The sequence below is a fragment of the Muntiacus reevesi genome, chromosome 3 (assembly GCF_963930625.1).
Source record: "Muntiacus reevesi chromosome 3, mMunRee1.1, whole genome shotgun sequence".
Classification (NCBI taxonomy): Eukaryota; Metazoa; Chordata; class Mammalia; order Artiodactyla; family Cervidae; genus Muntiacus; species Muntiacus reevesi.
The window spans coordinates 55,389,476-55,402,837 of NC_089251.1; the positions used below are offsets into that span (position 1 = coordinate 55,389,476).

Here is a 13,362-nt window from a genome sequence, read left to right on the forward strand (position 1 = left end):
TGAATTTTATTCTCTGTGTGATGGGAGATCTTTAGACCATTTTTAAACAGTAGGGAAAGCTAAGATCTATTTTATTTTATTTTTTGAAATCTTTTCCCCAAATAATCTTTTAACAAGGAATATATAATTTTTTAAAAAGGAAAAAATATTTCCTTTATAATATTTATTTATTGAAGTATAGCTTTGTTGTTTTTTGGCTGCACAGGGTCTTAGTTGTGGCACACAGCATATTTTAGTTACAGTGGGATCTCTTTAGTTGGAGTATGCAAACTCTTAGTTGTGGCATGTGGGATCTAGTTCCTTGACCAGGGATCAAACCCAGGCCCCTGCTTTAGGAGCATGGAGTCTTAGCCACTGGACCACCAAGGAAGTCTCTATTGAAATATAGTTGATTTACAATAATGTGTTAGTTTCTGGTTTATGGCAAACTGATTCAGTTATATAAATATATATGTGTGTGTGTTATATGTATGTGTGTGCATTCTTTTTCATATTCTTTTTCATTATGGTTTATTACTGGATACTGAATATAGTTCCTGTGCTATACACTAGGTTCTTGTTTTTATATATATATATAAGTTTTATTTTTTGGCCACATTGTGCCATATGTGGGATCTTAGTTCCAAAACCAGGGAACAAACCCGTGCCCTCTGCAGTGGAAGCATGGAATCTTAACCAGTGGACTGCTAGGGAAGTCCCAAGACCTCCTTTTAAAACTATCCAACAGGATAAAGAAAGTAGGTCAGAGGGAGAGAGAAAGATTTTTCTACTGTGAAGAGGTAAAGGAGTATGTTAGCACTGTCCTGGTAGCAATAAGGAAAAAAAAAAATCTCATCTTACCCCAACTTTAACAAAAAAAGGCCATGTAGAGGTTTGCAAAGCTGGTGAGGATTCATTCATTCAATACATATGGTGGTCACTGGAGCTGATTACAGATATTTCGTGAGACTGGAAGTCTCCACCCAGTTGAATTCAGGCTTGGTCATGTGATCTTTGGCCAATGAAATGTGAGCAGAAATGACACATGTCACTTCTTGTTAGAGGTACTTAAGAGCTGGTACATGACTCTCCATTTTCTTTCCCTACTCCAGTGAATCCTGGTGCTTTATGTTGTAATAATAGCACCTGGAGACAAAAAATACTCAGTCACCCAGAGCCTCTGGTGATGACCACGACCATGAGTGCCTCTGTCAACCCACAGTGAACAGGCAGCATAAAACATGAAATAAATCTTTGCTGTCTCTAGCCACTGGGATTTAAGGGTTGTTGCTGCAGCATAACCCAGCCCATCCTTACCACTACAATAAATATTTAATTCACACAAGCACTATTTGGGACTTCCCTGGTGGTCCAGTGGTTAACACTCTGAGTTCCCAATGCAGGGTATGCAGGTTCGATTCCTGGTCAAGGAACTAAGATCTCACATGCTGCAAGGCACAGACAAAAAAACTACAAGCACTATTCAAGGCCTTCATTGTAGGATATGGGATAGATCAAGGAATCAAAAGAGGAGCTGCAGAAACCAGAGCCTGAGAAACCAGAATCAAGACTCTGGTGCCAGCTTCCTGCTTCTATTCCTGCATCTCATCCCTGTTTACCTCTGCTTTGCCATAATTACCCTCTTTGGTCTCTACACATTCTTCATGTGCCAGGTAGCCACCAGCAGTCCCAACTTCACATCTTTCCAGTTCTGGGTCCCCCAGGCAAGTCCATTCTCTCTCAGCTTCAAATCAAGAAACCCTGGGGAAGGGCCTAGGGGTTCCATTTGGGTCACATACCCACCTCTGGACCAATTTCTGTGCCCAAGGAAGTGTGCAGCTAGGCCTGAGTCACTGCCCACGTCCACAGTGGAGTGGAGTAGAGGGAGGTAGGATGGGGTATGTCACCAAGTGGGAATGGGAAATATGTTTTGAAGCCCAAAGTATCATCCACATCCATAAAGGAAGTGGAAAGGCTATGAGTGTACAAGTACATGAGAGAGGCCAAGGGAGAATGTAACTGAGATGAGACCGATGAAAGGCAAAGGAAAATGTGGCATATGTGTGATCAGCCGAAGAGGACAGAGGCAGACTACAGAGCCACTGGCTGGACAGCTCCCTAAGCTGGTATCAAGGAGGCACCTGTGGTGTAGTACTGCCATGTAACTGACAAAGCCTGGTGGAGACAGGATATGAGGAGGGGATGTTAAGTCAGATAAGGGATGTTGCTCTCTGTTTACTAATTTAGGGAATAGTGGGATGGACCTTCTGTGATGGGGAACAGGCTAAGTTTGGAAGAGCAAACACTGAACTAACCTGTAAGCTCCATTACCATCTTCCCTGCGTGAATCACTTATCGGTCTCCTTCACCAGGGAGCCCAACTCAGGTTTACACCCCATCTCAAGACTGGTCCCAAGCAACCCCCTGTCAATTATAAGGGATGAAACCCACCGGCCATCCTGGTTGAGGTATGCATACTGTGCTTTGAGAGCTATAATACCAGGTTACTTGTCAAGATTCTTTCAGACACCCCGACTGTGTACCAGATACTTGGTTCTTTATATTTACTTTTTCCCTATAAATCAAAGGAAAGGCCCGCAGGGCAACTGAAATGAACCAAAGGGAAAACAATGCACTTCTGTGTGAAGATGGGTGAGATCTGAAAGTTTGGAACAAACCATATGCATGTACCTATCCAACTTCCAATCCATCAGGGTCTTCCCAAGGCCCAGAAGTGAGAGGAAAATATTCTCTTGGCCCAAATGCAAACTCTCTTAACACTTGTTGGTTCTTGGAAAAATTTCCACAGACACCAAGAATCCTAGTCACCAGTTGGGCATGTGCATGGCTCTTTGTTGGCAATAAAATTCCAAAGATGCCAGGGACTTCCCTGGTGGTCCAGAGGCTAAAACTCTGTGTTCCCAATGCAGGGGACCCAGGTTCAAACCCTGGTTGGGGAACTAGATCCCACTAGGCTGAAGCTAAGACTTGGCACCACCAAATAAACAGAAATAAATATTTTTTAAAACTTCCAAAGGCTATTGCACAGTCAAGTCTACCCCACCTCCCACCCACTTGAAATCCCTTGGACAACACACACTCACACACACACACATACACAATACAAAATAACAACCTCTCCAGGTGGCTACTTGAGGGCCTGATCCTCCCTTCTCTCATTCTTCCCAGGACTCATACTCCCTGCAGATAATATATACCCCAAAGAGGACAATTCACTTTCAAAGGAAGGGGAGGACTGAGCCATTACTAGCTTGGTGAGACCATCACTTGTCAGCTACCCTTCAAATTAAGACCCAGCAGGAAGAAGGGCACAAAAGCTACTTCCCGGCAGGCAGGCAGGATTAATAAACAAAAATCAGGGCAACAGAACATCAGTGAATCTAAGCTGATATTTTTCACTTCCTTGCAGATACTTGCCCTTGTTTATAAACAAACATGATGCATATGGGCCAGCTAGGGGATCTGGGGAAAAGAAGGGGCCCAGAGGAGCAATGACTCTTGGAATGTCACCAAGAATGATGCTGGTCAAAAATCTTGTCTCATAGACTGGGAGCTGGAGAAGGTCATGGCAACCCACTCCAGTACTCTTGCCTGGAGAATCCCATTGACAGAGGAGCCTGGTGGACTACAGTCCATGGGATCACAAAGAGTCAGATGTGACTTGGCGACTAAACAACAACAGACCGGAAGCAGGGCCCTAGTGTGGGTATGAGTTGCCCTTAGGACTCTGCCGGCAGGTCAGATCAGCACTTGGACTAGAACCTGGCATCCTTCCTCTCAATAGTTCAACTGAAACGTTCACCAGGCTCCTACCCTGTACCACACCCAGTGCCAGGAACGAAATCATTAACCCACCTGAACCCTCCATTAACAGGATCACATTTCTGCATTCTACTTTTCAGAGCAGGCCCCAAAGAAAAGCAAGCTTATATTTAAGAGTGTATGGTTTTTTTCTTTTTTCCATTTATGTTGCAATAGTTGGGGAATATCTCAAGGACAACCCACATTCCTTCCAGATTCCTCTATGTGTCCATCTCTGACCCAGAGCACACAGATTTTACACTCCAAATCCCAACCCTAGGACTCAGCTAGATCTTCAGCTATCAATCCAAGACTCTGTTTTAAACATCAGACTTTCACTTTCTAAAAATTAACATTTTTTAAAAGATGTGCAATCGGAAAAGTGGCATTTTTCAGCACATGTGTGTGTGTTTAGTCACTCAGTCATGTCCAACTCTTTGTGACCCCGTGGACTGTAGCCCACCAGGCTCCTCTGTCCATGGGGTTTCTCCAGGCAAGAATATTGGAGTGGATTGCCACACCCTCCCCCAGGAGATCTTCTGAACCCAGGGATCGAACCCAGGTCTCCCATATTGCAGGTGGATTCTTTACCATCTGAGCCAACAGGGAAGCCCAAGAATACTGGAGTGGGTAGCCTAACCCTTCTCCAGGGGATTTTCCTGACCCAGGAATTGATCCAGGGTCTCCTGCATTGCAGGAGGATTCTTTACCAGCTGAGCTACGAGGGAAGCCCATTTTTCAGCATAGCTATTGGTTATTTAAAATTATTGTTGAATTAGGACTCTCTTTCCTCCCCCTGCAGTGAGTTGGAGTTGTGGTCTACTAACCCAGTAAGTGACTTCCTTGGTGGCTCAGTGGTAAAGAATCCATCTGCCAATGCAGGAGACTAGGGTTCAATCCCTGGGTCAGAAAGATCCCCTAGAGTAGAAAATGGCAACCCACTCCAGTATTCCTGCCTAGAAAATCCCATGGACAGAGGAACCTGGCAGGCTACAGTCCACGGAGACACAAGAGTCAGACACAACTTAGTGACTAAACAACAACAACCCAGTTAAGTGGTGGGAAGCTCTGGATCCATTTAGCCAACATCCTGGGTCTCAGACAAAATTCTGTCCAGGGACTTTCTTAGTGGTCCAGTGGCCAAGACTCTGAGCTCCCAATGCAGAGGGCCCAGGTTCGATCCCTAGTCAGGGAACTAGATCCCACATGCTGAACTAAAGATTCCACTTGCCACAACTAAGACCAGGTAATCAAATATGCAATATCAAAAAAAGTCTGTCCAGAGACAGTGAGGCAACACCTGCTCCTTGGAATAAATGCTTCAAGACAGTGCTTTCTCCCAAGAAGGCACAGAGCATGCTCTGTGTGCCCCCAATTCCCTCCAGTGCACAAGAATTTACCCTCCACAGTTTGAAATTCTTTCACACCTAGGTCTTGAGTTGTTTGGAAAGAAAACAAAGTATTTTAAAGAAGGCAGGCAGCCCAGGCCTAAATGAGCTTCCAAGTTTCACGCAGATATCAACCAGGTTTTAACAAAGCCAACTTTGTTGTTGTTGCTATTTAGTTGCTAAGTCATATCTAGCTCTTTGTGACCCCACAGACTGTAGCCCACCAGACTCCTCTGTCCATGGGATTTTCCAGGCAAGAATACTGGAGTGGGTTGTCATTTTCTCCTTCAGGGGATCTTCCCGACCCAGGAATGGAACATGCATCTCCTGCACTGCAAGAGGATTCTTTACCACTGAGCCACCAAGGAAGCCCTAAGGGCTACCTTGCTACTGCACTAATATTTCTTCCTTAATTCTTTCTAGCTAAGTGAAGGGAGTTAAGAGGAAGACAGCTGGCAAGAGAGAAGAATCTCAAATTGGTTCCTGTTCCAAGAGTTTTGCCCATTGGACACAAGTCTGTCCCAATGCCCACTAACCTCCATCCCCAGAGAATATCCCTGGCCAACTTCCCTGGCTTATCCCAGGGCCTCTGACCTCATTCAAAACAACCAACATTTACTGAGGGCACTGAGGTGCCAGGGACTTCACAAAAGAGCCTTGGGAAGGGGCAAGAGGTGGAAGAGGAAGAAAAGCTACCACCACTGCCCTCAAAATGCTCACAGTCCATAGCAACACAGACAGCCACAAACACACCTGGCTGTCCCCAGATGCCATCAGCTTGTCTTGATGCCTCTGGTTGGAAGGAAGATACTCCCTCCCCATTCTCAGAACACAGTGATAGGTCTTCCTTACACATTCTTTGATGTGACAGAGGCTTACCAAATCATGAAAAGATTGCTTACAGGAAAAGGGACTTGTGGACAAAATCATAGGACTTCATACTAGAAGTCTCGAAAGCTTGAAAGACATCATTTTAGGTCAAGGGCCAGCAGAGGTGGAAAAGACACAGGCACAGTGCCTGTTTTTCTCCAGCTCACCTCCTGCCCTGAGGCAAGGCACACTCCACTAAGAGTTTTACAGAGGGAAGGACTGGTTCAGCGGTTTTTATTAGCAGGAAAACCCACATAGTCTCCAAATTACATTTGATCTAGAACCTCAATATATAAAACAAAGAAAAGGGGTCAGGGCTGCAAGCCCAGAGCCAAGCCACTAACACTAGGTGGCCACCAGGGCAGCCGGTTTGAAATCTGTAGGAATAACATCTGAAAGCTCCTTCCAGAATTTGTACACCCTCGCTTGGAGGACAGAAGGAGGGGATCCTCGTTGACTGAATGCTTTCTGTGGTGCCCGACAATTTATCAGTCAAGGATCATTGAAATCTCTGCAAAAGTAACATAAGTTCAACTAGTGCTTGTGAACTAGTGTCTCCTTGGATCTGAGCTGTGAACTGGGATGTTGGCAAGAGGCAGAATTGGGTTTTGAATCGATTTTCTGGCTCGAAAAATGGGATTTCTACTCTTTGCTAAGGGGTGTGTGGAAATGTGGGCTGAATCAATAATCTCCTTGAATGGTAAATACAGACACACGTGCATATATGCCTAGGAAAACACATCTTGACAAATATACCTCTTAAAATTATCAATAGCTGGGCTTCCCAGGTGGCGCTAGTGGTAAAGAACCTGCCTGCCAATTCAGGAGACAAGAGAGGCAGATTTAATGGGTGGGTAGGGAAGATCCCCTGGAGGAGGCATGGCAACCCACTCCAGTATTCTTGCCTGGAGAATCCCATGGACAGAGGAGCCTAGTGGGCTACAGTCCTTGGGGCAGAAAAAGAGTCATACACAATTGAAGTGACTTAGCATGCACGCACATATGGTAGCCATGCAGATGACTTATAGTCTATCTGGTCTATATTTTCTAATTTTCCTATAATGAATAGGCATTTTTATACAAAACAGGTACTGCTTATTAAAATGGTTTTAACAATTCACAACTGACACATATTGGGTTTCTGTAGAATTGGGGGCTGGAGGGATAGGTGGTATCTCTGAACTTTTGGAGTTGACAGTGGGAATAACAACCCCAAATTCTGAAAACTCTCCCTTGGAGTAGAGGGCCCTTGGCTAAGGAGCAGTTCTCATGGTCATTTAACAGCTGGGGAAGGAGAGGGTGGGACGAATTGAGAGAGGAGAAGAGACATATATATATTACTATGGCTCAGACGGTAAAGAATCTGCAATGCAGGAGACCTGGGTTCCATCCCTGGGTTGGGAAGATCCCCTGGAGGAGGGCACGACAACCCACTCCAGCATTCTTGCGTGGAGAATCCACATGAACCGAGAAGCCTGGTGGGCTACAGTGCATGGGGTTGCAAAGAGTCAGATATGACTAAGCAATTAAGCACACATATGTAAAATAGCTAGTGGAAAGCTGCCGTATTACACAGGGAGCTCAGGCCAGTACTCTGTGATGACCTAGAGGTGTGGAAGGGAGGGGGCAGGGAGGCTCCAGAGGGAGAGGATATTTGTACACTTAAGGTTGATTCATGTTGTTGCACAGCAGAAACCAACGTAACACTGCAAAGCAATTATCCTTCAATTAAAAATAAATAAATAAATGAAACATTCTCTGAACTGAAACTGTTCACTTCTAGGAAGTGTGGTTATTTTCAAAAATAACAGCAAGTCCTTAAGACCCCACCCAAACCTATGTCTCTCTTCTCCACTCCTCTCAGTGGCCTCATATACAGGCTGAGGGTGCTAATAAAATTAAAGATGGTCACACGGACACCTTATGACACATGGACCCCAGAAAGCCTGGCTCCTTAGTGTTCCAGCCCCAGCCCAGCAGGACCTTTGGAGAGAGATATCTCCAGCCTGGCCAACTCAACTCTCTGGCCCCACCCTGAAGTCCCCCCAGAAGCCACATTGAAAATATAATAATCACAGCACTACTTCAGGAGAGAGGGAAGGAAAAAAAAAACCACCCAGAAGGCAAGACAGGCCTTGATTGGGGATGAGGTGGGGCCAGCTGTGCCAGCCACTTCCCTGGGTTATTCATGCCAGCCCCGCCTGCAGAAATCTTCTAAATATTTAACATGCCACCTCTAGGTACAGGACAAACCCCCAGCAGGCGGCAACAGCTGCGGACAGGCCCGCAAGGAATGAGCAACTCAGGGGGGCTGAAAGGCACATGCACTGGCTTTCAGAGGAAAGCCCAGAATGGTGGCCATGAGACAATGCTGAGTACTGCTTCAGAAAGCGGCCCCTGACCGGCTTCTTTGAAAATCAGGAAAGAAGGAAAGGAGATGGGAGGTGTTTCCAAACGTGGAGGGTGATGGTGCAGAATCAACCAGAGTCGGGAGCCCCTCTTTCTCAGACAAAGAAAAAACCAGAATCGCACCACCTGGTCCCCATTCCCAGACCAATTTCACCCTGGTTCCCCGAGCAGGTGGCAAATCTGACTCAGGAGAGGCTGGTCAAGGAAGGGGAGGAACTCGATTAGATGGCTATGTCTACCTCCAAAGGAGGGCAAATCCGTGAGAGAAGGAACTCTTCAAAGGTCTAGTCAGCTCTGGGGCTTGTCAGAGCAGAAAACGCCCCCCACGCCCACCCGCGATGACTTCACGCAGGCCTCACCCGGGATGACTCTGCGCTCTCCTGCAAGGCCGGGGAGGTGTCATCGCCACCGTCAGGGTGGCCGTCTGTCACTTGGAAATTTCCCGGAGATACCTGTCTATCTCTCTCTCTCCTTCAAACCCCCCGCCAAAGGACTCAAACAAGGGGACGCGAGATTCAGAGGTGTCCTTCTCCGTTCCACTTCCCTTGGCCGCTGTCAATTTGAGAACCCTAAAAAGGAGTCTTTTTCAACCCCCTGGGGAGCCCCGCCTCTGCCTCTCTGCCCTTCTCCGCGACTACCCCTCCAGGCAGCGCCCAGGCTCTGCCGTCAATTTCACCCGACCAAAGCGTAGCGGCGGGGCGATCCCAGGCCAGCGTTTCTCCCCCAAGGAGAGGGACGCGTGTCCCCGCGGCGCGCCCACTCGGGGCCTCTACCAAGCCCATAAAGCGGGGAAACAAAGCGGCCGGGCGCGGCGACACGCGCCGCCCGGCGCAGCCCCGTGCGCCCCAGCCCTCGCGGCCCCACCCGCCGGTCCCCCGCGCCCCGGGCCCGGCCCCGCAGGGCAGCAGCCGCGTCCTGCGCCGCCAGATCGCCCGCGACCTCGGCAGCTACTGTACCTGCTAAATTTAGCGGCCGCCGGGTATTAATAGCCGGAGCCACCGGGGCCGGCGTTCCGCAGGGGCGCCCGCAGCCCCCGGGGCCGGCGGCGGCGAAGGAGGGAAAGGAAGGAAGGAAGGGACGCGGGGAAGGAGGCCACTTACACCACCAGCCTGGAGATGATCCATGCCACCATGGCGGGGGCCGGGCGGTAGCGGCTCGGCGACGCGGGGCGGCTCGGCTGCGGCGCTCCGGGCACGTCCGTCCGCGCACGGCCGCCGCCGCCAGACTGAACGCGCCCGCCGCCCTGCCCGGCGCTCGCGCGTCGGCGCAGCCGCGGCACGTTCAGGCGGCGGCCCCAGCCCCCCGGGGCACCGCGGGCCCGCGGCGATTGGGCGGCGAGCCGCTCGGGCACCCGCGGGACCCGCCCCGCCCCGCTGGCCCCGGGTCCCCCGGCTAAATTCGGGCGGTTCCTCCGCGCGCCCCGGTGTCCCCGCCGTTCACAAGAGGACCCTGCGGTGGCCTAGTGGGCAGGGCAGAGACCCCGGGGCCTCCCCACCCTCTGTGCTCTAGGGGAGAAACTGAGGCGTGGATTTTGGGAACCTGTGACACCTGTTCTGAGTAGAATACCCCTCGCCCGGATACCGCGCTGGCCGCTTAAGGGACTTAGCTGTATCCACATCTGACTTCTCCAATTGTCCCCCACAAGGCGTTATCTGCCTAAGAAACAAATCTGGGCCTGTGTCTCCCGAGGTTAAAATTCTGAAGAGTTCCTACAAAATCTGGCCTCTGCCTACAAACTCACAGCTACCACCATGGCCCAGATCCCCTCTCCGGGACTTTTTGCTTCAGGCATTTTGGACTTAGACCACGTAGTCCCCTCTCCCCTGTTTATACTCCCCATGCCTTGTCTCCGTTTTCAAGGCTCAGATAAGGGTTATTTCCTAAGGACAGCCTTTCCTGGAGGCTGCTCCAGCGTCTCTGTGTCGAAGTGGCTCCCAGTGCCCTGGAGGAAGAGAGAAGCTGGTATTGCCTAGCGCCAGGGCCCTGTGGAGCCATTTTGGAGTCTTAAGCAAACAGGAAAATGTGCATCTATAGCGTTTGTTTTAAGCATTGCACAAAATGTGATTTATCTTGATAACTGCGTCTTGTGGCACTCCCTTATATTTTGCCACTGAAAAAGTGCCTCAGCCTTCTCACCCTGGCCCTTATTATAGACGTGCTCCCTGTTACATTGTTCCATGTGCGCTTGAAAAACCTTTGTCTACTGCGCCTGCCCTTGGCTGCTGCTTTCCTCACTGCCTCCATGGTGCTTTCTGAGAGCCTCTTCTTTGCTGATGCGATGTCATGTATAATTCAGTGTCAGATGCCAGAGACACAGGAAAGAGTCAGCTTGAAACCTTCTTTAAAGGAAACTTGCCCAAGACAGCTCCCTAGCAGAGGAGAGGAGACCTCAGACCTTGGAAAGAGGCTGAAATGTTCCTTCAGAGGGAGCAGAGAGACAGCGAGGGTGCAATACAGGCAGAAAAAAGACCTTGCCCACAATAAGGGAACGGGAGACAAGACATTCTCTATGATAAGGGGTCTCCAAAGAGTGCATGGGCTTCCCCAGGTGGCTCAGTCAGTGAAGAATCTGCCTGCAATGCAGGAGACCTGAGTTCGATCCTTGGGTTGGGAAGATTCCCTGGGGAGGGAAATGGCAGCCCACTCCAGTATTCTTGCTGGGAAATCCCATGGACAGAGGAGCCTGATGGGCTACAGTCCACAGGGTCACCAGAGTCAGACACAACTTAGCATCTAAACCATCAAAGAACCCATCAAATACCTGTAATAGAGTAGTAGTTGTTGTTGTTTAACGCTGTTTTGACCCAGGTTTGAGGTCCAGCAGGGACTAGTCAGTTCCCCTTCGTCGGCAGCCAAATAAGTCCACACCCCACCACCTGCCTTATCAGACTCTGGCACAGGCCACCATAACCCAGCTTATCGTTCCAGGGCCAAGTACCAGATGGCCAGGGACAGCTATGTCCTCGAGCCCACTGAAATTATTCAAATTAGCTAGTCCTAAACCTGTTTATCCTGCCTTGCTTTTTCCTTCCCACGGAAACCACAGTTTCCCTCCGTCTGTCTGCCTTGTCATCCACCCCCATGTTTACAGTGAGTAGCCCTATGCGCAGGGCTACTGTCCAGGGAACTGTCCAGTTCTCTGTCCAGGGAACCGTGAGTATAGCAAAACTGTAAAACTTTTTGCTTTCTAACTCCTGATCCAGCCTCATCGTACTTTACTCAAGGTAATATGGTGAACATAGTTGTTGTTGTTCAGTTGCTAAGTCATGTCTAATGCTTTGTGACCGCATGGACTGTAGCCCACCAGGCTCCTCTGTCCATGGGATTTCCCAGGCAAGAATACTGGAGTGGGTTGCCATTTCCTTCTCCAGGGGATCTTCCTGTATTAGGGATCAAATGGATGTCTCCTGCATTGATAAATGGATTCTTTACCACTGAGCCACCAGAGAAGCCTGGTGAAAACAGAACCCCACAGGAAGAAGCTTGGAATACCTACTAGACAGATCAGGACAGTACCAAGCTAATAGGAATTTCCTCCATCCCCTCCCCACACCCAGGTCAGAAAATGCTGTTAGTGGTGTTGAGGGGTGGATAAGGGAGGAATATTGTAGTTTAAAGAGACTTTTGGTGGGAAATTAGAGAAGCTGATCACATGCTATTTCTCTCCTAGTTTTGTTGTTTAGTTGCTAAGTCATGTCCGGCTCTTTTGTGACCACATGGACTGTAGCCTGCCAGGCTCCTCTATCTGTGGGATTTTCCAGGCAAGAATACTGGAGTGGGTCTGCCAATTCCTCCTCCAGGGGATCTTCCCAGCCCAGGGATTGAACCTGCATCTCCTGCATTGGCAGGAGAGTTCTTTACCACTGAGCCACCAGGAAAGCCCTTCTCTCCTGAAGATGCCCGCTATTCCTAGAAATAGAATTCTCAGGTTTGACCTGTGCATACAACTGGACATTTTCATTAATGAAATGAGACTATTCTTGGGATTAGAATATATGAAGATCTTTCTGTTACCTGAAGAGTACCAAAAAGCTAGTGGGACCAACCAGGTTTCATTCAAGGGTTGGGAAAAAAAAACATGTTCAACAGCACAAACAGGCAGGGGAGGGGAAAGAACACAGAGAAGAAAGTTGCTTTTCTATTTCTTTCTATCTCTTTCTATGTAACTGTTTTCTATGTAACTGTTTCTATATAACTTTCTATGTATCTCTTTTCTATGTAATTGTTACATATATTAACTCTCTCTTTCATAGACTCCTTCCAGTTCATCCTTGACCCTGGAAAACTTCAAGCCAGGGGAATAGATAGAGCCTTTGAAACAATGAGTCTCTTACAGCCCTATCAGCTGGTTCGCTTTAAGTTATTTCTCACATGAATTCTATTGCCATGGATACTTAGGTGGATACTTACACTCTGTTTTTCCCCTGTACCCTTTCTTCTGAGAAGATCAATCCATTTTGCATGGAGGAGTGATTTTCCTTATCCTCCAATCTTTTTTTTTTTTAATTAAAGTTTATAGCTAATTTACAATGTTGTGTTAATTGTCTGGTCCTTCAAGTGTCATTTTTCACAGGTCCTTGCCACCTTGACTGGCCATGCACGGGTGAGCACTGGACATCAGCTGAGCCAAAGTTCTCCCCTGGGATTTTTAAAGTCGAAAATAGGAAAGAGAGACTTTAATTTTTCATCCATTTATATGAAATTCTAGTCAAGACAAAACCTTTGACTCTGCAAATTCTAGCTTCCTACCTAAACTATCAGAGTAACAGAAAATACATCAGTATTTCCCAGATGCCAGGAATGGGGGAAGGCAATTGACTGCAAAAGCGCAAGAAGGAAGTTTTAGGTGATGAAAAAAATTGACAATGATAGCATTTTCAGTGAGAAATATCAA

At 48.1% G+C, this 13,362-nt stretch overlaps 1 protein-coding gene across 9 annotated transcripts in view; it reads right to left on the reverse strand.

Moving 5' to 3' along the window:
- REEP1 (receptor accessory protein 1) overlaps positions 1–9,704 on the reverse strand; it is a 127,914-nt gene extending 118,210 nt beyond the window's left edge. For all 9 annotated transcript variants that reach the window (XM_065929147.1, XM_065929146.1, XM_065929145.1 and 6 more), the window contains exon 1: positions 9,569–9,704. In XM_065929147.1, the coding sequence (XP_065785219.1) occupies positions 9,569–9,600 (32 nt within the window). In that variant the 5' untranslated portion in view covers positions 9,601–9,704. The remainder of the gene's footprint in view (positions 1–9,568) is intronic.
- Between the last annotated feature and the right edge of the window lie 3,658 nt (positions 9,705–13,362).